Source organism: Panulirus ornatus, chromosome 58, assembly GCF_036320965.1.
Source record: "Panulirus ornatus isolate Po-2019 chromosome 58, ASM3632096v1, whole genome shotgun sequence".
Taxonomy (NCBI): Eukaryota; Metazoa; Arthropoda; class Malacostraca; order Decapoda; family Palinuridae; genus Panulirus; species Panulirus ornatus.
The window spans coordinates 14719521-14743155 of NC_092281.1; the positions used below are offsets into that span (position 1 = coordinate 14719521).

General features: G+C 46.8%; 1 protein-coding gene across 2 annotated transcripts in view; it reads right to left on the minus strand.

Moving 5' to 3' along the window:
- The window catches only part of unc-5, a 568549-nt gene that overhangs the window by 414524 nt on the left and 130390 nt on the right, over positions 1–23635 (minus strand). For both annotated transcript variants that reach the window (XM_071695362.1, XM_071695363.1), the window contains exons 3-4: positions 16804–16947; positions 6477–6701 (exon numbers count right to left, since the gene is read on the minus strand). In XM_071695362.1, coding sequence (XP_071551463.1) covers positions 6477–6701; positions 16804–16947 — 369 coding nt within the window. The remainder of the gene's footprint in view (positions 1–6476; positions 6702–16803; positions 16948–23635) is intronic.

A 23635-nucleotide genomic window follows, 5' to 3' on the forward strand; every position in this document is an offset into this window, starting at 1 on the left:
CACTTCTCCCCTTCTTCCTTCCCTTCTACCGTTTATCTTTTCCTTCTCTAAATTTCCATCCCTGTGTTCCCTATTACATTTCCCCCTCTCTCCCTTATCTTTACAATTTTCATTTCCTTCCTTTTCCACCCCTGCTGCCATACCTGTACCTAGCCATGGCCCTAGAAACAGTCCCTCTCTCTCTCCCTGCTATGGTCCCCAGCATCCATCCATCTCCTCCAGCCACGGCCCCCATCATTCTCCCTCATCCATGGTCCTAATATTCACTTTCCAGCAGCTAAGCCCCCCTTCCCCAGCATCTCTCTCCCACAGTTACGGCTTTGCAGCACCCCTCTCCCCTAGCTATGGTCTTCAATATACATCCCTCAGTGTCATCTGTCAGACTTCCGGAGAGAGAGAGAGAGAGAGAGAGAGAGAGAGAGAGAGAGAGAGAGAGAGAGAGAGAGAGAGAGAGAGAGAGAGAGAGAGAGAGAGAGAGAGAGAGTCTTAAGCCTCCCTCAACGCTCTTGCAATATGCCCATCGCCCCTCCCGCTCTCCTCTCCATATGGCACTATTCGATGCCATGAGCCACCTGACGGTGGTGTGGGCTGTATGGTGGTGAGGGCCACCACCTGCGGGGTAGCACCGCTGGTAACGGGTGTGCTGACCTGCCGCGGCTGTCAGGAATATGGCCCGTGGGGGGAGAAATATGAAGAGATGTGATGGAGAAAGAGGAGGATGGTGGAGTTGGTAGGGGGGGGGGGAGGTAGTATGAGGGGAGAAGTGGAGAAACAAGTGTAAGGGTAGGACGGAAGGAGGGGAGCGGTAAGCCCCCTCTCTCGTGTCTGCTCGTTCCACTAAATGCACTTCACTTCACAGGCTTCCTCGTCTGTGTTGGTCTCGTTCCGTCAGCGGCGCCTTGAACTGAGGCTCACACTACTACAGTCGGTCCCCTGTACTGGCGTTACTATGATCAGCGACCTCGTGTCCCCCTGAACATCATCACCATCGCGTTGTGGCACGTGAGGCACAGGTCGGTGTGTGCTGTGTCTGACACCCTACCCCATCCTCACCACACCAGACGATAAAACCACTCCCGACCTATCTATCTTAATGATCATTATCCATTCGCTGGAACAAAATTTATATCTAATTAACATAACTTAAATTTATGGGCCACACAATACGACACTTACGGCTACAGTCGTTGCAGGCTCCTCATGACCACACCGGCAAACTTTCCTGTTAATAAACGGGGTTAAACAGTAACGAGGTATTACATCTACTAAAACACTCCCGTGATATCTATGAGTCTGGTTTAATGACAGTAATTTCAAGTTGATTAAAACGCAAATAAATTAAGTACCTCAGGTTCACGTGCTGTGGATCATTATTTTGGCTGTTAAAAAGATGAGAGAGAGAGAGAGAGAGAAAAAAAAAGGTGAACAGGTTGACGCAATGTGGCGTATATCTGGCAAATGCAGTGCCGCCCAGCCTGGCGGGTGCTGCTGCTGCAGATCAGCTCAACAAACTCAACCTCACACAGAACATACGCCGTACGCTTCTCCCTCAGGAGTTCCACATGTACACGAGTCACGTTCGTCTTCAGTTTTCTCCCAGAGAAATGTTGAACACCATCCCTCAACTCGACATCCTTCCTAAGAAATGCAGTAACACGCAGGAGGACCTCTCATGAATCTACTTCCAGGAACGCTAGTGTCCCGCGTGTGCTGGTCAGGTGCTGCAGACTTGCCGGTGGCGGCGCCCGTGTGCTCTACTGCCTGAGGAAATTCACTCTCACCCGGCAACCGTGTGCCCCTCCCATGGGTCTCAGCCCCTCACCCGGCGTCTGTGTGCTCCTCTAACGCCATCTGCCACCCCTCTGAACCTTATCCCCCATTATCATGCGCCCGTATACTCCAATACCTTAGGCTCCCCCCTTCACCAGGCACCAGTGTGCACCTCTCCTGAGCCCTAAACACCTTAACCGGTGCCCGTGTGCTCCAGTAATTGAGGACGTGGTTTCCCCTTTTTCACAGGGTGGTTAGAGAGTACAAGGGGTTGGACAGGGCAAACTGTACTTTTGAAATGGCTGAGAGAGTTATAGAGGATATGGGTGTATCGTGTTGGTTTTCTCTGGTGTGTGTGTGTGTGTGTGTGTGTGTGTGTGTGTGTGTGTGTGTGTGTGTGGCAAGCTCGTTGGGAACGTTAGAGGGTTGGCTATTTGGGCTTCAGGCCTATATACTGCCAGGGTCGTTTAAGATCGTTAAGATATAAACACCATCCGAAAAATCTTGACCACCTTCTTCTGATACAGTTTCAAGGTCAATTACACCCTCACTAGGGATATGGCCCTTGCTGGAAACTTGTGTTTGGTACCGTTTTCACGCAGCCTTGGTCGAATGAGTGTGTGTTGTGAGGTTTCTTTTGGGTTCGAGAAGGAAAGAGAAGTTAGTGAAGCTAACCAATCAGCTGTGCTGCCTCCCCCACATCCTTACCCTCAGGACCTTCAGTAAACACGCGAGTCACAACGCGTAGTGACGTCCCTCGCACCGATTTCACCAGGAGGATGGAGGATGACTCAGGGTCCTCGTGGTCAAGTGTCTTGCCACAGCTTCACCAAGAGGACCGTCCACCACCTCACGCACCACCCTGTTGTTTGTTCAGTTCCTCTGCCCCCAGAGTGTCAGGTCAGTATTAAGTGACATCGCACCTTCCTCCGTTCACGCACTGGCATGTACACGAGGCTCCATCACTATAGCTCCTCAAATCAAAAGGTTGGTTCGGTTTAAAAGTTCAATCAATCAAGCGTTTTCTGGATTAAGCGATCTAGTTAAACAAACAAACAAAAAAATACCGATAGCCTGCATGCAGTCTGGGGCCAAACCAGAGGCTCCGACACAACTCAGCCGCCGGCTCAGTCCAGTGGGGGTGTGTGATTTAACCATACCCCTCGTCCTGTGAGGCACGTAAATCCACTATCAATTACGTGTCTCACTGGCATTATTCCATCATGTGATCAATACTGCCGTAATGTATTCGACATTCCTTGTTTCAATAAATGCCACTTACGTGCAATTTGCCACATTATCCACAACGAACTCCTCTACCGATGCAGCGTGAGTCACAGGTTCTCACTGCCATAAATCTCTCGACTTCCTTTTTCAAGTTTCAACCAGGACGATTGTAAACTTCCCTCCGCCCGTCTTATGGCTACAGACGAAGGCTCCACACAGACCACCTTCAGGAGCCTTACATCCAAGACCGGCTTCCACTCGTCGATTCTGGGTCGTATATTTTTCTGTTATCTTCTGGTACTGACGCTACTACTTTAGCCCTCCCATCCCCTAGTCCTCTCGGCCATGTTTACAAGCACAAGTTGTTTAGCTTTGGGATTCTGTGCATCATAATCCCAGTCGAGAGGGCCTCATCACGTGCTGAGGGGGAGGACGATGAGGGGAGACTCAGGAGAGACATGAGGGGGACGAGAAGAGGCAGAGGAAAACGAGGGGAAGATACGTGGAGGGGATAAGGGGAAAAGTGGAGGCAGGAGAAGCAGTCTGAGCCTCACGGCTGAGGGGAACAAAAGAAGGAATAACAAGCCAGGAGAGATTGTGATCTCAAGATGAGGAAAATGAACTGGAGTGAGACACACAAACCGGCTGATCGATGATAGTATCATCATCTGAGCTGGACGCTGAACATATCTCGAGGGGTTTCACCTGCAGGGTGGGTCACATGATGGCCACAGAGCCAGACATCACAAATCAACACGTTGAGGGCCACAGCCACTTGAACACAACTGAGCTACATTTCGCAGCTTGCACGAAGAGGGGCACCACACACCAATAACCACTCACTCGAGAATCACATCTAGTCTAGTACGTACATACAATGACCAATGTATACATTGCACATAAAATGTATATACACTGTACGTACGTACAATGACGAATGTGAAAACTAACACAGGAATGGCGATAAAGACGATAACTGGGGGACTCGGGAGATCTTAACTTACAAGCTATGGATTATAAACAAAACAACCATTATCTTGGGGGGGGGTCGGCCTAACAACAAAAAGCGATACACACGATACCCAGTGACTCAGAGGTTCACAACCGCCAAACTGTGGGAGCAATACACACACAAGGCTCTCGGGTTCGATATCACAGAGCTCTCTCATGCGAACTGCAGCTTGTGTGATGACCAGTGAACCGAAGGAGTCGTTACTCGTAACTTTAGCAGAGCTATTCTCAGTGGGGGGATTGAGTCAGTGGTTGGCAACTGACAATAAGACTAGTAAATATGGTCAGCCAACGAGGCCTCCACATTACAGAGAAATAAGAAATAATTCAAGGATGAAGCATCACGAACGACTTGATTTCGTAATGGGGAATCGATGTATATGGACGATGCTCATTGTCTGGGTGAGACGTGTCTCCTGGAATATCGTCTCCCTACCCTTAGCTCTACTGGAAACTTACTCTCAGATGTCCGTTGTTGGAGCTGGGCGAGATGCTGTGCTGTCGGCTTGGGGACTGTATCACCTGTGGAGTGTCGCGGGGCACTTGACTAGACTCGAGGGGTTTTCCTGGCATTGATCAACGCGGGCACTCTGGCACGTTTCTCTCTTCTGCTGTGATCATCCGAGTTTGCTACTGGACGAGGCAACCGAGCATTTTCCTGGGCTCTCAGAACGTGTGGTTGTCTGTCCCACCAGCTGCTGAGATCCATGCGTCCTGCTGCAACTCTACCTAGTGCTCTCCTTCACCTGTCGTTGATCGTTTGGGTTGCCGGGTGTGTCGTCTCACCTACGGGTTGGACACCATCACGGTGATCACATGATTAATGGAGAGAGAGAGAGAGAGAGAGAGAGAGAGAGAGAGAGAGAGAGAGAGAGAGAGAGAGAGAGAGAGAGAGAGAGAGAGAGAGAGAGAGAGAGAGCGGTACCGTCACCCGGTGTAGCAGCAGAGGTTCCCGTTCGCAAGGGAACACTGGCTGCGTTGCTTCAGTGATATCGACGAATACTAACGGAACAAGGAGCTCCCCTATAGCGTCCGGGGCCCAGACAAAATTGGAGTGAAAGAATGGATGAACAACAAAACCACGAATATACATAGGTAGGTTACTCAGTGAGGTATGATTACGCTGGGTATCAGAACGCTCTATAGCCCCCTGCAAGCTACAGGCAGTGAGCCAGCGACGTACATATGTGCATCTCAGGCTTTGGTAAGAGGGTCTTAGCCTAACCCAGCCACGGCCACCTGTTGCCTCCCACAACATCCTCTGTCCACGGCCGCGACACTCGCCACGTACAGCAGTTGTTGATGTTGCTCCCCCCACGATGCAAGGACGCACCGCTACGTGTGAAGATCCGTCCCGTGTGTACGTACTCCAACGTTCTCCAACAGTTATAATCGGTCGCAAAATCATTTTGTCTCGATGTCGTAAAGAGATGGATCTATTACTGTTGCTTATAATTTCTACCGAAACAAAAACTTCTTAATATGAAAATGTAAGTAACAGTAATTTCTCTTATATTTCTCGTAATCTGAGACGATACGGAGTGCTGACCCAAAATTCATCTACTATCTACTTCTACTACTACTAGTAGTAGCAGCAGTAGTAGTAGTCACAGGGCGAGTAAAGCCTAAGTATATCCACGAGCAGTGTATCATACAACTGGGCTAAAGTCTGTAACGTAACTGGAAAAAAAAAAAAAATTGATCTATTTATACCTTAAGACCCGCCTCACAACAGCCAAGCTCTCCTCCAACACCGTTAACAGTTTATCGATGAGATAAACAGGGTCAAACTGCGTACCCAAAAAATGTGGACTTGTACTCTTAATCCTGTAACAGTTTACTGCCGGCTGAAGCACGCTCCAGGATTAATCCAAGGGGAAGGAGAAGGATGGGCCAATAGGTCAGGCAGGAACACCCTCACAACACATCACAACTCTCTTACTTGTAAGTTGTTACTTCCTGAATGCGACGGAATGACGACTGAAGTACTGTGAGACCTGGTGCTAGTGCGCGGCCCTGAACCCTTAGCCTGGTTTTGGGGATGAAGGCAAGAAAAAATTCTACTGCACAATCATGAAAATGTCATGACACATCTGTCTATATATACGAGTAAAAAAAAAGAAAGGTATAAATTACTCCACAAGGGTGTGGACACAGACAAGAGGGTACGATGCACCTGCCTGGTCCACCCTAACTCCACAAGGCAGTGGACACAGACAAGAGGATTCGATGCACCTGGCTGGTCCACCCTAACTCCACAAGGGTGTGGACACAGACAAGAGGGTTCGATGCACCTGGCTGGTCCACCCTAACTCCACAAGGCAGTGGACACAGACAAGAGGGTTCGATGCACCTGCCTGGTCCACCCTAACTCCACAAGGCAGTGGACACAGACAAGAGGGTTCGATGCACCTGGCTGGTCCACCCACCCTGGCAGGTGGAGGGCCAAAACAACCTCAGGTACTCACATGCAGTGGCGACCTTGACCGTCTTGCTGCGGGTCTCGCCTCGGGAGCTCCACGCCACGCAGAAGCAGCCGTACCCGGAGTCGTCGTAGTCGGTCACCTCCTCCACCAGGCTCCGCTCCACCTGCAGCTGCACCTCCACCACCCGCACCCCCGTCATGGGGTTCACGAAGGACGTCTCCGTCTGCGACTCCGGCGCTGGGGGCCCGCCATTACACTTGAAATAGACTGCGGTGAGAGGGAGAGAAGACGAGAATCGGTTAAGTCTGTGATGATGATGACACACACCAGGTGATCGTTTTCTATACATACGGTAAGTCTACTGGGTAAACAAAGTAGCAGAGGATCATCCGATCCATCAACAAAATCTACAACAAGATCACTAAATACATTGTCAAGTAAACACTACAACTTTAATGTACTCATCAACCAGTTGGCTCGACGTGAAAATCTACAAATGAAACGTTGTCGACAAAATTCAAAACATTTAAATAAATTCGGGGGGGAAAAAAAATTCCTCCTATGAGGCACGAGTCATGAAATCATTATGATTTATATAAACGGTGTGTGTGTGTGTGTGTGTGTGTGTGTGTGTGTGTGTGGAGGACACCCACTTTACGGCAACTGCCAACACAGTATGAGACAAAAGCATACATCATCATCGTATGAACTGTAAGTCGCAATCACAAGTTCCGGTGTACACACACACACAAATACATGGAGACGTACACAAATATAAATGTACACACACACACACACACACACACACACACACACATACAAACATAAACATACGCAAACACACACACACACACACACACATATTCACACAACAATCATGCGCACACACGAACAAAATTCCTGTGCAAACATACCCATACATAAAACACAGACAGACAGACAGACACACGGCGGATCGGCTGCAGGAAACACTAACATTCTTTGTGAGTCAGGGGAGACAGTGCTCAATACAGCTTGGGCAAGGAGGACCAAACCCACTAAACACAGGAGAGGTGTCCACTTTATCCATCCAGAAGATAACACAAGAGCAGGGACGGAGGGGCAGGGATGATACAGAGGAGGAGGAGGAGGAGGGGAGGAACCCACCCTCTCACGCTACAGCTTCTGCTGTATATATATATACTGGTAATAAAACAATACTAAATTCATAATTTCAGTCTATATATATAAAAAAAAAATATATATATCACAGCCGGGGAAATTTCAGCTAGGGTAATATTCGCCCCTTTGAAAAAAAAAAAAAAATATCTACAAATTCAGGAACTTGATTTGGAAATCAGTGCAGAGTTCCCTGATTACGGCAATTACAATTACACACACACACGAAACAAAAAAAAAAAAAATAAAATCGCGAAACCCAGCAACGTCGGCCTTCCTGAACAACAAAGAGTTCTCGAACCCTCTCTCCCAGGCTACCTCTTGCTCCAGCTCAAATTAACCGAGAAACAAATATTTCCCAAGAATACAATGGCTCATTTTTCTTTAGAAGAAAATTTTCAAAAAAAGAGGAAGGAAAAAAAAAGGAGGGGGATGGGGGCTAAAATCAATAATCAAAATCGAGTGATAATGTTTCAAATTCTTAAGAATAATGGATCAAAAGTTCTTTGCATGTTAAAAGTAACAGCAGCTCTGAAGAGTGTTGGAGAGAGAGAGAGAGAGAGAGAGAGAGAGAGAGAGAGAGAGAGAGAGAGAGAGAGAGAGAGAGAGAGAGAGAGAGAGGTACCCTACATAAAAAAATTCTCTACTCTCTCTCTCTCTCTCTCTCTCTCTCTCTCTCTCTCTCTCTCTCTCTCTCTCTCTCTCCACACACACACACACACACACACACACACACACACACACGTGCGTGCGTGCGTGTGTGTCTGCATTCCGGGGGCGACGGGATCTCAATAAAGCTGAGCTACTGTTTATGAAGAGGTCACGATAAACCACAGAGCAGCGTGTGCGAGGTCTGGCTGTGGATGGTGGCAACTGGCTTCGGTATCCTGTATATTATTACACCAAGAGACTGGATGTCTGGAAATTAGGCCGCTGCTCGTTAACGTTATCCGTTAAGGCGGAGGAGGCAACTAGGTGTGTGTGTGTGTGTGTGTGTGTTGCGAAGAAAGACTCATGTTGCCCCATCTTTTAACCTTGTATATACGTTAACTTGTCTTTACTACTACTATGTGAATATATATATACACTCACACACCCACACACCAGCCTAAGCCAGGCACCCAGTTATCGACCAGCCCCCGAGGAGACCATGAACAGCTGGGAGTAGCGGTGGGCCAACTGCCGTGCCCAGGATTCGAACCCATGCGAGAACAACCCCCAAGCAGGCCCGTAATGACTCGTGGCCAACACGACACGTGTAAAAAAAAAGAAGAAAAAAAAACAAGCCCCAATCATAGCCATCAAGGATTTACGGCAACATAATATTTACGAGCGAAAGGAACGCAAGATCATGCAGGAAGGAATAATTTGAGCTCCGCAGGGGTGTGTAGACCAGACCCGACTCCTGATGGTACGAAGGTCATAGGAAGAAAAATTCGACCGCTCCCCTGCACGTGGGAAGGAGGAGGCGTGGCCACAACAGTCAGTCCCTGTATGGCTGACCGTACACAAGCTATAGGAAGCAGTAGGAGGCAAACGAGTGCCGCGGGCCCGTGCTTCAAGGGACTGGGACAGACACTCACACCTCGCGAAAGAAGCGGCTGAAACAATACCTGCTGAACAGAGAGAATGAAAGAAAATTTACTTCAGATAAAGAGTGATGGTTGATGAGAAGTGACGAAAAGCGAATCGAGAGAGGAAGAAAGGATTTTGATTCCACTCTGGCTTAGAAAAAGGTGGAGGAGAAGTCGCCATACATGAGTGCGAAGAGAAGTGACGAAAAGCGAATCGAGAGAGGAAGAAAGGATTTTGATTCCGCTCTGGCTTAGAAAAAGGTGGAGGAGAAGTCGCCATACACGCGTGCATTACTCTATATTTGAGATACTGTGACCCTCTCCGCACGGACATGAACCCGCCTGCTCACAGTAAGAATAACTGCGGCAACCACACAACGCCCCTCAACTTCTGAAAAGCAGACGGTCCCGATGCCCTCCACGTCCAGCTTCCAGAAGAATGGTGACTTTAGCCTAACGTGTTCATATCATGGGTTATGCCTACGTCGTAGTATGCATGACGGACAGACAGACACAGATACCAGGTCGGATATCCTGTCTGGCCGGATATCCGGTATCCGGCCAGATACTGCATATAAATACTGATGTACTAAACCATCACAACGGAATCATATTGGATAATATCAACACACACACACACACACACACACACAACACACACACACACACACACACACACACACTACACTATGGGCAACCACAATATTTTCTCTTCCTGTTTGCATACACTTATAAATCCATTTCCCTAACTGTTACGATACTTTTTTTGGGGGGAAAAAAATACTGTCGCCTTACAATCACAGAAATGATGTGTCTGTGAAAGGAGGAACGTTTGTGTGTCTGTTTCAGAACAGCTCTCTGGTCTCAAGTCCATTAATTTGCAACCATTTCAGTGCATGTGGAGACGAGGCTGAACATACAGCAGAGTGTATTAGTCTATGACAAGAATGCCAGTCTGAGGTTAACAACGTGTGGCATAACGTACGGGGTCATACATGATAACACCAAGGCGAAATCATATATATATATAAAAGTGAGGCATCCTGAAATCTACGAGCCAGCTCAACCACCATCAAAATATACCTGATGCACCGCCTGCATCTTAATACAAACCTGTTATATAATCATAATCATCAGAGTAATCTACGTCTAAGATGCAAAATATGAGACTTTAATTATCCAAGATCACAAGAAGTAATTATATATATATATATATATATATATATATATATATATATATATATATATATATATATATATATATATATATATATATATACACACATAATTAAGCACCAAGTAGTGAGGCAGTACGGCACAGAATTTACTGTTCATGATTGCATGATAAGCTTAAGATAATAAACAGCATAAAAACTAAGCTGGCGTAGTTAGCCAATTAGTGCTATCTTAACAGCTTAACTGTGCCACAAGCCGGGTTGTAGGCAGTTACTTTATTTTTTTGTTTGTCCTTCTAAAGTGTGACTAAAGAGGAGGCATTCCAATACCGCAGATGACATGCGTTAGCTGCATATAATTGAAATAAAAAAAATGAAATAATGAATTTCCTATAATAGTTATACCAAGAAATAAGAAAACTGGGTTACACCGACAACTGAATCAGCCCTTAAGACAGATCTTAGATGGTAATGGTAATCTTTTAGGATAAAAATAAAGTTATAATTCATCACAGTTCCTTAATACTGAGGATGACTTCATTATTGTCAGTGGTCGCCAGGATAAAATGCATGGCTTAATTTTCCAGTTTTTTTTTTTTTTCCCCAGTAACAAAATTTTGGCTTTTACTACACCAGGCACAGGTGCAGGTTCCCCCTCGAGAGTCGGGTAATAAGAGATTGTTATGAGTACAGAATGAGTTACCATCATATCACTACGAAGTCTACTTCCACTGCATCACACTGTTATGACACTGGCCAAGTATCTGATACCACTTAACTCACAGTCTACCAGGGAGATGTATCAGATACTACTTAACTCACAGTCTACCAGGGAGATGTATCTGATCCCACTTAACTCACACTCTACCAGGGAGAAGTATCTGATACCACTTAACTCACACTCTACCAGGGAGATGTATCTGATACCACTTAACTCACAGTCTACCAGGGAGATGTATCAGATACCACTTAACTCACACTCTACCTGGGAGATGTATCTGATACCACTTAACTCACAGTCTACCAGGGAGACGATCCTATTCTGTTCTGTATTATAGGGAATGTGATGGCCCAGCATACAAACCCTTAACACTGGTGGTGAGAAGGATCCAACGTACTTCTAAAGTCGTTAACTCCCCATTACCCTCAACCAGTGAAGAAAACATCTGTACAAAAAAAAAAAAAAGGGCAGGCGATACCAGAAATGAATGAAGAACTGAGGACTGAGATACAGAAGCCGGGAACTGCTGCATGAACCATCGTGCCCGGCTGATGACTGGACGAACTCACTGCTTGAACCATCATGACTGGACGAACTCACTGCATGAACCATCATGACTGGACGAACTCACCAAATCACGAGTCATTCACGAGTCTCACAGCTCACATCATACCTCCTGGTGGCAATGCAAAGATCTATATATATATATCTTCCGAGGCGCAAAACACTTCTTTCCTCTCGGTCACACAGCAGAAAAAAAAAAAAAATTGTAGCAAAAATACGTGATGGCAACCCATGAGAAAGGGAGATACAGCCAAGCCAACTTCATACGATGGTCCAAACATTGTGGAAGCAATGGTTTATTTCTCACATTTCGAATCAGCATTGGTTATCACAAATCATTGATTTGTCCATGTAATTCTCAAAAATAGTATTTTCAGTGTCTATATAATTCAAAAAACACCTTTTGTAACCCAACCACCAGTTGGATACCTGGTGTGGTCTTCGGTGGTCTTCACATTTGATTCGTGCAGACCTCAAGTCTATTTACAAGTGCAGGAGTCACCAACAGGCCATAGCATTAATGGTCTGACGGTCGAATCTAAACACTTTGCTAATCTTGTTCATAATGTTGCTAATGTGAGGCTGTCACATCCTACGTTTGAACTCTACTGTTTCTTTTCTTTCTTTTTCTTACTGTACAGTACCTGTTGTCTTGAGTTTTATCTCCCATATAGTCTGGGATGAAGAGCTGTTTTCTGATAGTAGACACGTTTATAAAACCTTCACCATCCACTCATACTTCATTTCCAATGAAGGTTTGAAAAAAGGTACTACATATATATATATATATATATATTTTTTTTTTTCCATTCAGTTTCTTGGGTACGCCACATGTATATACACAGCGGGGGGCACCGCAGTTTATGACTGTTTGTCATACTTCTATATTAGGATCAAAACAATCGTTAAGAGAGTTCCACGATATTCATGATATTCAGAACCTGCTGTGCCTGTCTCCGTTAATATATTATTATCAATCATGAGTTTTGCACGAGCGCTTCTTTAACGCAATTATCCCCCCCCCCCCTCTGCAAGAGTGACATACGCAGAAGGAGTTGGGCTGCCTCACACACACACACACACATACTACAACTATATGAGCATAGTGCCATCTTTACATAACAATCTGTCGCCGATATGAGTACAAAATACAGGAGAATTGTTACGCTGTTTGAATACTCATTCATTGCATGCTTGAGGCTGACAGCGATTAAGGAAAGAAAAAAAATCTGTAGGTGCCTTTACATAAACTATTACAGGATGTCCCAACACGCTGGGAATGAATTAAATGCATGATGGAGAGCCTTCATGACTTCATGCACACAGTAGTGACAGCTTTTGAGATGTGGGGGTCAGATGTATCCACACCAGCAGCTTGCTAACCAATGGGTGCTTGATGAGAACATCATTCGAATGTTGAAAACTTTGGAGGACGTGACCCAAAAAATGGTCAGCTCTGACCAAGAGATGATCAGCGGTATCATTCTTGTTTTAATTACGTTCCATCCAGAAAGATGAGAGAACGGCAGTTGGGAGGGATGAATTCAATCAGGCAGCTGAAAGCCGTTTCATGACAGTTACTGAGAAAAGTGAAGGTAACCTGGAAAAGAAATGCGTCTTCTCTGTAATCACTCTTGATCCAAGTCCCAAACACGTCTCATTGATGGTGAAACAGCAGTCGAAAAAATAATGATAATAATCAGCTGAAGAGCTCACGGCACAGGCAAAGAAGAATTCTACTGAGACGAAGAGCAAAGGGAGACGTGATAACAGCAATAGAGAGGAAGGGAAAATGACCTTTTGTCTGGAGAGAGAGAGAGAGAGAGAGAGAGAGAGAGAGAGAGAGAGAGAGAGAGAGAGAGAGAGAGAGAGAGAGAGAGAGAGAGAGTAATAATCCCCTGTAGTTCACAATATGATTGAAAATTCCTGGTGCGCGCGTGTGGGGGTCAAGCCTCGTGTATGTATTTTTTTTTCCCCCCCCGTAACAAATCTCTCCCATCACATCAGATCTCGCTCGCTCTCCTAAACTGAATAATCTTTTACAAACACCCTCAGCTGACCCGGATAACTCACACATATTTTCCCCATCCTCTTTTCCTTTTTTTCTCTCTTTCTTACTTCCCCCATCCTTGAGCAAGGTACCTTTTTCTTGTCCTCAAGTGCGATCTCCAGGATCAGTGATTGATGGCTGAGCAGGGAATCCCTTTTCTAGGAGGAGGAGGAGGAGGAGGAGGAGGAGGAGGAGGAGGAGGAAGGGCGTCCGCCCTCTACCACACAACACGGGACCTTCTGAAAGCATGGGGATCGAACACAGTGTACCATTACGTATTACAGCCACTGCACCATCACGTGTTACAGCCATTGTACCATCACGTATTACAGCCACTGTACCATGACGTATTACAGCCACTGCACCATTACGTATTAAAGCCCTTGTACCATTACGTATTACAGCCACTGTACCATCACGTATTACAGCCACTGTACCATGACGTATTACAGCCACTGCACCATTACGTATTAAAGCCCTTGTACCATTACGTATTACAGCCACTGTACCATCACGTATTACAGCCACTGCACCATTACGTATTACAGCCACTGTACCATGACGTATTAAAGCCATTGTACCATTCCGTATTACAGCCATTGTACCATCACGTATTACAGCCACTGCACCATTACGTATTAAAGCCATTGTACCATTACGTATTAAAACCATTGTACCATTACGTATTAAAGCCATTGTACCATTACGTATTACAGCCACTGTACCATTACGTATTACAGCCACTGTACCATCACGTATTACAGCCACTGTACCATTATGTATTACAGCCACGAAACACAATTCATACGAAATTCTGGGGGAATTACGTCGTCCACAACAAAAATGGTCCCTTAGTTTCGGAAGTCGGCGTAATAAAAATTGATCCTCACTGTAGACAAAGTCATGAAGAAAAAGTAATGAAATAATATTCATTTTAACTGTTAAATTACCCGCACACAAAAAGTGTGTGTGTGTGTGTGTGTGTGTGTGTGTGTGTGTGTGTGTGTGTGTGTGTGTGTGTGTGTGTCCAGAACATGAGTGGAGTATCCAATTTCCGACGAGCAGCTGGATACATGGGTGTGTCTCTGGTGAACAGAAGAACATCAAGAAGGCCCTCATCTGCTGGTAGACAGGAGGAATCAGACAGGCGCTTGAGAAAGACAAACTTAAGACCGGGACATATCTTGGGACGTGGGGGGACTTGTGGCCACGCTGAACCATACCCAGGGGCAAGGGAGAGGCAGGGGTAAGGCGTAAGGATACCAGGGTGAGGAGCAAGGCTGGAGCACACGTACGGAACGTGATGATAAGACGAGAAGGACTTCATCGGGAGGAGTGAGTCATGATACAAGCAGGACACAGACGGGACACAAGCAGGACACTGGCGCGATACATACAAGGAAACGACAGGATACGAGCACGACATAAAGAAGACAAACCAGACGTAACAGGAGGCGAGCTGTCTTGCCGTGCTGGAAGCAGCCATCGACTGAGGAGATCTGGTTCATCTCGGAGAATACGACCCAGATGTACGTCCGACAAAACGAGGGGGCACACGGCTCACTCATCCCCTGCACACAACGGGACGACCATGACCATGCCTGTGCGACACCTGGATATGATAGCCTACCAGCTGGATATGATGCTTCAGCACTGGGCTCATGATGGCCCTAGCCCGCTGAGTTGATCCCCAAGGTAAAGCCAGCTGGACGAAAGGCTACTAAACCACTACGCTCAAGGGCCGTGCCATCGTGCTCAAGGGCCGTGCCGTCGTGCTCAAGAGCCGTGCCGTCGTTCTCAAAGAAAATGAAAATAAATATGAAAAATTCTAGCCCGCAGCAGGTCGGGGCGCCCTGGTTTCCCGTCTTCGACCAAACCCTGACGCGGCCAGGCCAGGCCAAGCGCCTTTCCAGTCGACCTTCGCATGTCGCCTCATGATTGGAGGAACGACTGCATGAGCAGCTGATTTGCATCGACCAATCGGTTGTCACGAAATAATAACGTGTGCCCGGCTGACGTGCCCCGACCAATCAGCTGTCACGAAGCAATAAGCTGATGACATGCCTCGGCCAATCAGATGTCACGAAGCAATCCTCAGAAAATGAGGTTACACCAGGTAATGCTGCTGGCAGGCAACTCCACGAAAAGAGAGCAGAGGGAAAAGTTGGGCTCGGGCGTCCTCCTAGGATCAATGTGCATGGAATATGTGAGCTGAGAATACTGCAATGTTTCCCTTACGTGGGTCTTTATCTCCAGAAATATTCATCACATGTTTTTTGAGCAAAAAGACAGAGCATATATATATATATATATATATATATATATATATATATATATATATATATATATATATATATATATATATATATATATACTTGCTTCGTACTCGTAACGTAAAATATGTATTGGTAAATCGTAGCCACAAAGAGAATAGTTGCTCACATGCTGTCAGTACTAAGCATTATGAACACGTGAAAGTATGAATCAAAACGACAAATTCCACACACGTAACTATCAGGAAATACTGGTTCCAATTTGCAGCAGGGGAACACTTAAGAGCCAAGTACCCTGGACAATACTACGTGGAAAGCCAAGTCTTGGCTGAATATGTCAGGGATGACTAAAACGCAAGTACCTCTACTTCTCGTGTAGTTCTTTGGTTTCTTAACCCCCCTCTGTAAATAATGAACGAGCAAATCACCTCCACTACTCTTTAGGCTTTTTTTTCATGGATAAAGTTGGTGTAACTTGGTGTGTGATTATCTCTACCATAACTCTAAGAGTCACCCCTGTTGCCCAGGTACAGGGTGTAATTCACCTCAAGCTTATCCTTCACCAACGATTACCAATCACTTATGCCATTGACATTTGACGGTAGACACCTTACCTCTAAGGGCGTGTCCCTCACCTCTTAAGGGGTGGAATATCTTTGAGGGCGAGTATCCGACCTCCAAAGGCGTGTTCCCTACCTCCAAGATGGTGAAACTTTAGCTCAGAGGGCAAGCCCTTCCTCCCTTCCAAGGTCGTGTATAATGACTCAGGAGGGGTGTGGGGGGTTGGGAAGCGGGGTACTGCTTACCTGTAGGGGTGCGTGCATGGACTTACGGGGGTCGGGCGTGGGTCTTACCTTTAAGGGCGTGGGTGGCGCGACAGGTGAGGAGGGCGGGCTTGTTCTTGATGACGTAGGCGTCCTGGGGCTCCTCCTCGATGTGGGGAGGCGAGTTGTCCGAGGCTGGCGTCAGGAGGCCGCCACCCTCCTCGCTGCCATCACCTGCCGGGAACAGAATGAACACAACGTTACATGACAGTCATTATGGCGAGACACGATGATGGAGTGACACCTATGACCTGGGCTTTGAAGGGGGGGTCAGGTCAAGAGTCATACCATCAGACTCACAGGTCATGGCAAGTCGTGCACGAGTTTATCCGGGTTTAAATAAACGTTGGGATAACACAAGCTAACTTACACTTCTCAACAACATCACAAAATACGACATTCAGGGAGGACATCACATACAGGGAGGACATCACATACTGGGAGGACATCACATTCAGGGAGGACATCACATACAGGGAGGACATCACATACTGGGAGGACATCACATTCAGGGAGGACATCACATACAGGGAGGACATCACATACTGGGAGGACATCACATACTGGGAGGACATCACATTCAGGGAGGACATCACATACTGGGAGGACATCACATACTGGGAGGACATCACATACAGGGAGGACATCACATTCAGGGAGGACATCACATACTGGGAGGACATCACATACAGGGAGGACATCACATACGGGGAGGACATCACATACAGGGAGGACATCACATTCAGGGAGGACATCACATACAGGGAGGACATCACATTACCAACGAAAACGCTCAGACAACTAAACTGGTTCCAAATGACTTCAAAAAAGTTCAGTTAACATTTACTTCCTTCAGAGGAAAAAACCTCGAAATAAATAACACGCTCGGTTAGCGGTAGGGACGGAGGGAGTGAGGGAGGGAGGGAGGCTGGGAGAAAAGGTTCAACGCTTCACCTCACATATGACGCTTCACCTCACATGTGCATGTGTACGATTTTTGCAGCAGCCAACACGTAAAGCCCGCATCACCAGAGCCGACGAGAGATATAAATCACTACAATGACGAAAAGAAAAAAAAAATATATATATAACCTGAATATAACAACACTCCATTGGTATAATCGACATGATGAGTTCTGGGGAACCAGGGAGGTCTTACCCTCAAGCAGTGGCCGAAAAAGTTTCCGTGTTGCAGGTGTGAACAATCTGGCGCATCACTCGCTCACTATACATGAAAGATGGAGGAAACCCTGGAGCCAGTGTCCGTGTGTGTGTGTGTGTGTGTGTGTGTGTGTGTGTGTGGGAACCCGGAACGCTGCACCAGGAACATGGAGAGCTGCAATCACCAAAGGAATTCCCATGCAGCATAGATCTTGTTCATGATTATTCCTTATTTCTTTTTGTGTGTCTTCCCTGCAATGTATTCACACCGGGTGAGGAGGGCAACATGGCGCGTGGCGTCCAGGGCCAGAGAGAGAGAGAGAGAGAGAGAGAGAGAGAGAGAGAGAGAGAGAGAGAGAGAGAGAGAGAGAGAGAGCATTTTGCCAGTATTTAGGAAGAAATTTCTTTTTTTTTCCCATAAGGCATGGCTAGTGCGCGCACCACGCACCGCAGAGGAGGACAGCGCTGAGCGAGATGAGGCACGGGCTGTGAGTGAGTTAAGGTGGGTGTCGGGCGTTACGTGCTGCGAGATGGAGAGATGGTACGTATGTTAATGTGGGGAGACAATGCTAGGGGTGGTGCGGGGGGGATCCCTGGGTTGAGCGGCAGTGCAAGCTATCAAGAAAATGAGACTGTGGAACGTGTGGGGCGAAATGTTAGGTGTGTGTGTGTAAGTGTAAGTGTGTGGAGAGGGAGGGGAGGGGTGAGAGTACAGGGTGTGCAGTGTGGGGCAAAAGTGGAATGTACTTGGGAGACTAAAGTACAGGGTGTGTGGCAGGAGCGTAGCGTGTGTAATTATCTATTGTACCTAGTTGTCATTACCTATTTGTACTGTACGGAGGAGGGAGTTCTACACTCGTGGAGCGCCGTGTATCTCTCGAACATTCCCTACTATCGTACAACTTTCTGAATGCTGTCCATGTTCACAGTTTCATCACTCAGTTTATTCCAATGATTCACTTACGCTGTAAAAATGTTTCTTTACATCTTTCGTATGACGTTTCTTGTTTAATTTCACGCCTTGACCTTCGGTTAATGTACTGGTGTCTACTCGAAGAACTGTTTAATGATAACGTCAACAAATTAGTCATCCCTTACTTTTCTTTCTTCCGTGGTGGGCAAAATTTTCTATACCTTCTTTATTTTCTATAGATGTTCGCCATTTCCAGCGTTAGCTATGTAGCGCCAAGAACAGATGAAGCAATGGCCTCATTCACTAACATATACTCTCAAGATGATTGGTATAACACACGAAAATCAGAGCCCCTTATCTAAATACACCCAGGCCTCACAGACCTTTCCATGGTTTACCCCGACCTGGTACTATATTTGTTCGCCTCATCTGGACCTTCTCTATCAGTTCTTCTGGACCTTCTCTATCAGTTCTATGTGCTTCCTGAAGTACGCTGATCAAACCTGAGAAGTAACCTCTACTTTTGGTCTGTGTAGTTGAATGCTGTACCAATATTTGCCAGCGGACCCTTTGTCTCCTTCACTGTTCTCCTGAAGTGGGACACTGGCAACAGGTTTGGAATGACGTCGGCTCCCAAACCTCTCTTAAAAACAGATTCCTAAAGCTTGTTTCCAGCTAGGTAATATCTATACTGAGGCCTCTCTGCTTCTTAGCGTCCCAACTTCATTGCTTCACAACTACTCGAGTTGAAGTTCAGCAACAATGTATCAGCCCAGCTTTGAATTCTGTCCAGGTCCCCTTGTGGGGTGGTATAATCCCCTTCGTTTTTCATCCCTCTAGACTAGCGTGTGTGTGTGTGTGTGTGTGTGTGTGTGTGTGTGTGTGTGTGTGTGTGTGTGTGTGTGTGTGTTTGTGTGTGTGTGTGTGTTAGTTATAAAATGAGAGTCAACTTCACACATGCCACTTTACAACTTTTTTTTCTTTACGTTGTTGCCTCGTCACAAACGAATGTCCACATCAAGGCATGGCCTTAACTGACATACGGAGAGGATTATGACAGGGGGAAAAGAAGAGACAAGGGAGAATATATAAGAATTTTTGAGAAAGTGAAAAACCTGTTTCTTTAAATGTGCCAATGGGAAAGACATGAAAGGATTGAAAGTTCCAAAGCTTCGAGGTGTAAGGAAAGAAACAGATATCAAAACGACCCAACCTTGAGTTGCCAACGGCCACACAATAATAATGTGAAGCAGCAGCTTCCCTATTACTACGTGGTCTAACTAGTAGTGAGGGGGGTACATAAGCAGCCAGTTCGGGGGGTACATAAGCAGCCAGTTCTCAGGAGCAAAAAACCAAAGTAATATCCACACAATTGTCTGTCAGTCTGTGTGAGAGTGCGAGTACTACAGACGGTGGCAGCCCAGCAGAGTTCTGGCCACAAGATAAGAAAGGACAGCTGGTAAAACACGACAAAAACCACAACCTCCACATCTTGACTTCCGATACCACCTTCACAACCTCGTTCTACAAGCACGTGACACAACTCGACTGTTTCGCGGACCCTGTGCCTGTCTACCATTCGTCAAGGAGTTACAAACTCCACCGCCAATTCAGTATAACTGCAAACCAACACAACCTTTTCCAATTCGATGTTATTGTGTTTATGCGATGCTCGGCTTAATGACCAATCGGCAGTCGCTCGCCGCGATATCCAACGATATACCAACTTAAGCACCAGAATTAGACCATTATTCAAGCGACCTCGGGCCACAAAATCATTTCCGTTTTCTGATGACCAAAAAGTATACCAAGGGGAAAAAAAAAAACTATCGTACCATGACACGTACCCGAATATTATGGAAAAGAAAATCTCAAGCCGATATGGAGTTCAATGATTAATCGCGTATTTTTCCGAAAACTAAATCTGCTTTATGAATCTGACTTTGGAAAGCTGATTATGCTTTTTATGAACATATTTACAGACGAAGAGTTCACGCACAAAGCAACTTACAAAGTTCATCAATTCATTGTTGTGAGTCAGTTAAACACAATATGATCTGTTGATTCCCTCTCACAGCGTAAGCCCCATTTTGTGTACATATATATAACTTTATGATGATCGTTCAACTCCGGTTCCTTCTCCATTTAAGAGAGGCTGAGGCGGTACCTTAGACGTGGAGTGCTACTGCAAGCTTGTTAAAATGAGACACTGGGGGACTCTGGTACTCCAGCCTTTTGAGATCCCTGAACAGGAACACTAAGGGACCCCTAAAAGGGGAGCACTTCTGACACCTCTAAGCTGGACCACTGCCACACTGGAGTGGAGCACTGAGGGACTGGAGCGAAGCACTGTAGTCCCCATAAAATGGGCCAAGACGCAAGGGCCTAAAACTGGATCACTAAGGAACCCAGAACTACTTCGAGATCCCTGGACATGAAACGCCGCTACGGTCATCCAGACCTAGCCTGAGCTGGAGGACTGCGGATACCCCTACGACCCCGCAGCAGCAGCAGTGACGACCTGGGTCGTACAGAAAGAGAGAGATACAGTGACCCAGACAAATCCCCGCTACAATGGCCACCTTGTCCTCTCACGACCCACAGTCGACCTTTACCCCTTCAGACAATAGCCAATGAAGATACCTTGCTCCATTTTCTGTCGACTAATGATACTTAAACTGACTTCACTTCAGTTGATGTGACATCTGCTCTTTCTGCATTTGCTGGTGTTGCTTAGTGTGATTCTGAGTTAGGTGATTCTACGCATGTTGACATTTTGCTTCAGCTAATTCAGCAACGGATTCTACGTATGTTGATCTTTCGTCAGCTGGTTACTGTGAACGCTGATTCTTCGTCAGCTAGATTCGCGTTCGACTCAGAGCCAGATGATTACTGAAGTTAGCTAAGTCTTACGTAAGCTGATTCCCGTTCCGATTATTCTCGTCAGCTGCTGTTAGTCGCCAAGAGACTCGTTAGCCAAGTGAATTATATAAGAAGAGTCTACGTATAATCCAATAACTCCTCGGTCTGCTGATGTTCCTTTTGAAGGTGATGCGTCTGGAGGATCAGTTAGTTGTTCTGGAACATCCTACAGCCAAGTGTCGTAGTAATGACATGAAGATGGGTAGAAAAAAACCCTTCGGTAAACACTTTAACATTAGCAAGGAGAAGCAGCAGGATCCCCTCCCTCCCTTCCTCTCATAGGGTGCAGCAGCAGCAGCAGCAGCAGCAGTAGGGTAGTCGTTGTGTCACTACGGTCGTGGCTCTTCATAAAACTGTCGTCCCGCGGTAGGTCCACCTAATGAATGGGACGTCGACGATGTAATTAAACACCGCGGGAACAAAAAAGTTGCGCCGCAGTCCGAACTGCTCCGGAGGGCTCGGTGCTGGGAGGCAAGATGTGGCTGGATGGACAGCCTGGGGATATGGGACGCCGGTGGGACGAGACGGGTGGAGAGATGAAGGAAGGAAGAAAGAAGAGAACGGAGACGAGAGGAAGAGGATCAGAAGAGACAAGGATGAACGAAGGTTAAGAGGGAAGAGACAGAGCATGTGGAAGACAGATGGATGGAGGGAGCCACACACTGAGTGAGGGGGAAAAAATAAACAAAGCGTAAATTCATGAAATCCCAAAGAACGATGGGCCACCATACACTACGACACTCTGACACAGAAAACGAGAGAACAGCCAGACGAACATCAATAACGACCGAAGACAACACTCAACAACATGGCTAACACACACACACACACACACACACACACACACAAGGATTAACCAATAAACAGATAAAACTGAAGAATCCTGTAAGGTATGCTGGCGTGTGCAGGGGAGGTGGTGGAGGACGCGGATATTACGTCGGGGCGAGTCCTTCTGCCTGGCTGGGTTCGAGGGACACGACGCTCCTGAAAAAGACCCAGGAAAGGACCGGGGCAGAAGGACACGGCCCAGGGAGCTCGGCCCACCCGCCCACCGCCGCCGCCACGCTCCAACGACGACACTACGGGAACACTCCTCCTCCAGCCACTCTCCTCCCACTACCTGACGAAGATGTGGCAGTGCCGCCACCAGCAGTAGCGGCGAGGAAAGACGAAGTAGCAACAACGGAGTAAGACGAAGCAACAGCAAGGGAAGCTTCACGCAGTGGGAGCAGGAGAACATAAAGCAGTAGCAGAGACGATATATCAGGAGCATCCAGTGGGAACAGGGGAACATACAGCAGCAGAGAGATATATCAGGGGAACAGAAGGAGCAGGAGCATCAGGGGAACAGAAGAAGCAGGAGCAGGAGAGGAAGATACGACAGCAACGGGACGAGACTGAGGAGGATCAGTAGGGAATGACAAAGACGCAGCAAGCGAAGACACACACAGCAAGAAGAGGAGGAAGAACCGCTGATGCGCGAGGAAGAAATGGCTGCATCAGAGGGGAGAGCGAGAAGGAGCGCGGTCCTTTAACAGCGGAGAGGGAGGGCAGTAAAGGCAAAATAAAAGAAAAGCAAGAGGACAACAGCCGCTGACGACGAAGGACACCAGCCGCTGACGACGAAACAAGGAAGGAAGAAGGAACAACAAAAGACTAAATGCAGGAGGAAGAATAGCAGAAAAAAACAACAACAGTAGGTAAGTCAGAGGAGCAGTATGAAAGCAGAGAACAACTATAAATGCTAACGTTCGCGAGCGAATGCAGAACGTACCCCTACCCACTGTCACTCACGTTCACTGAGGATGGAGCCATACTGAACGTCTCTTCACTACATCCTGGACACCACAGAACCTCTGACTTGAC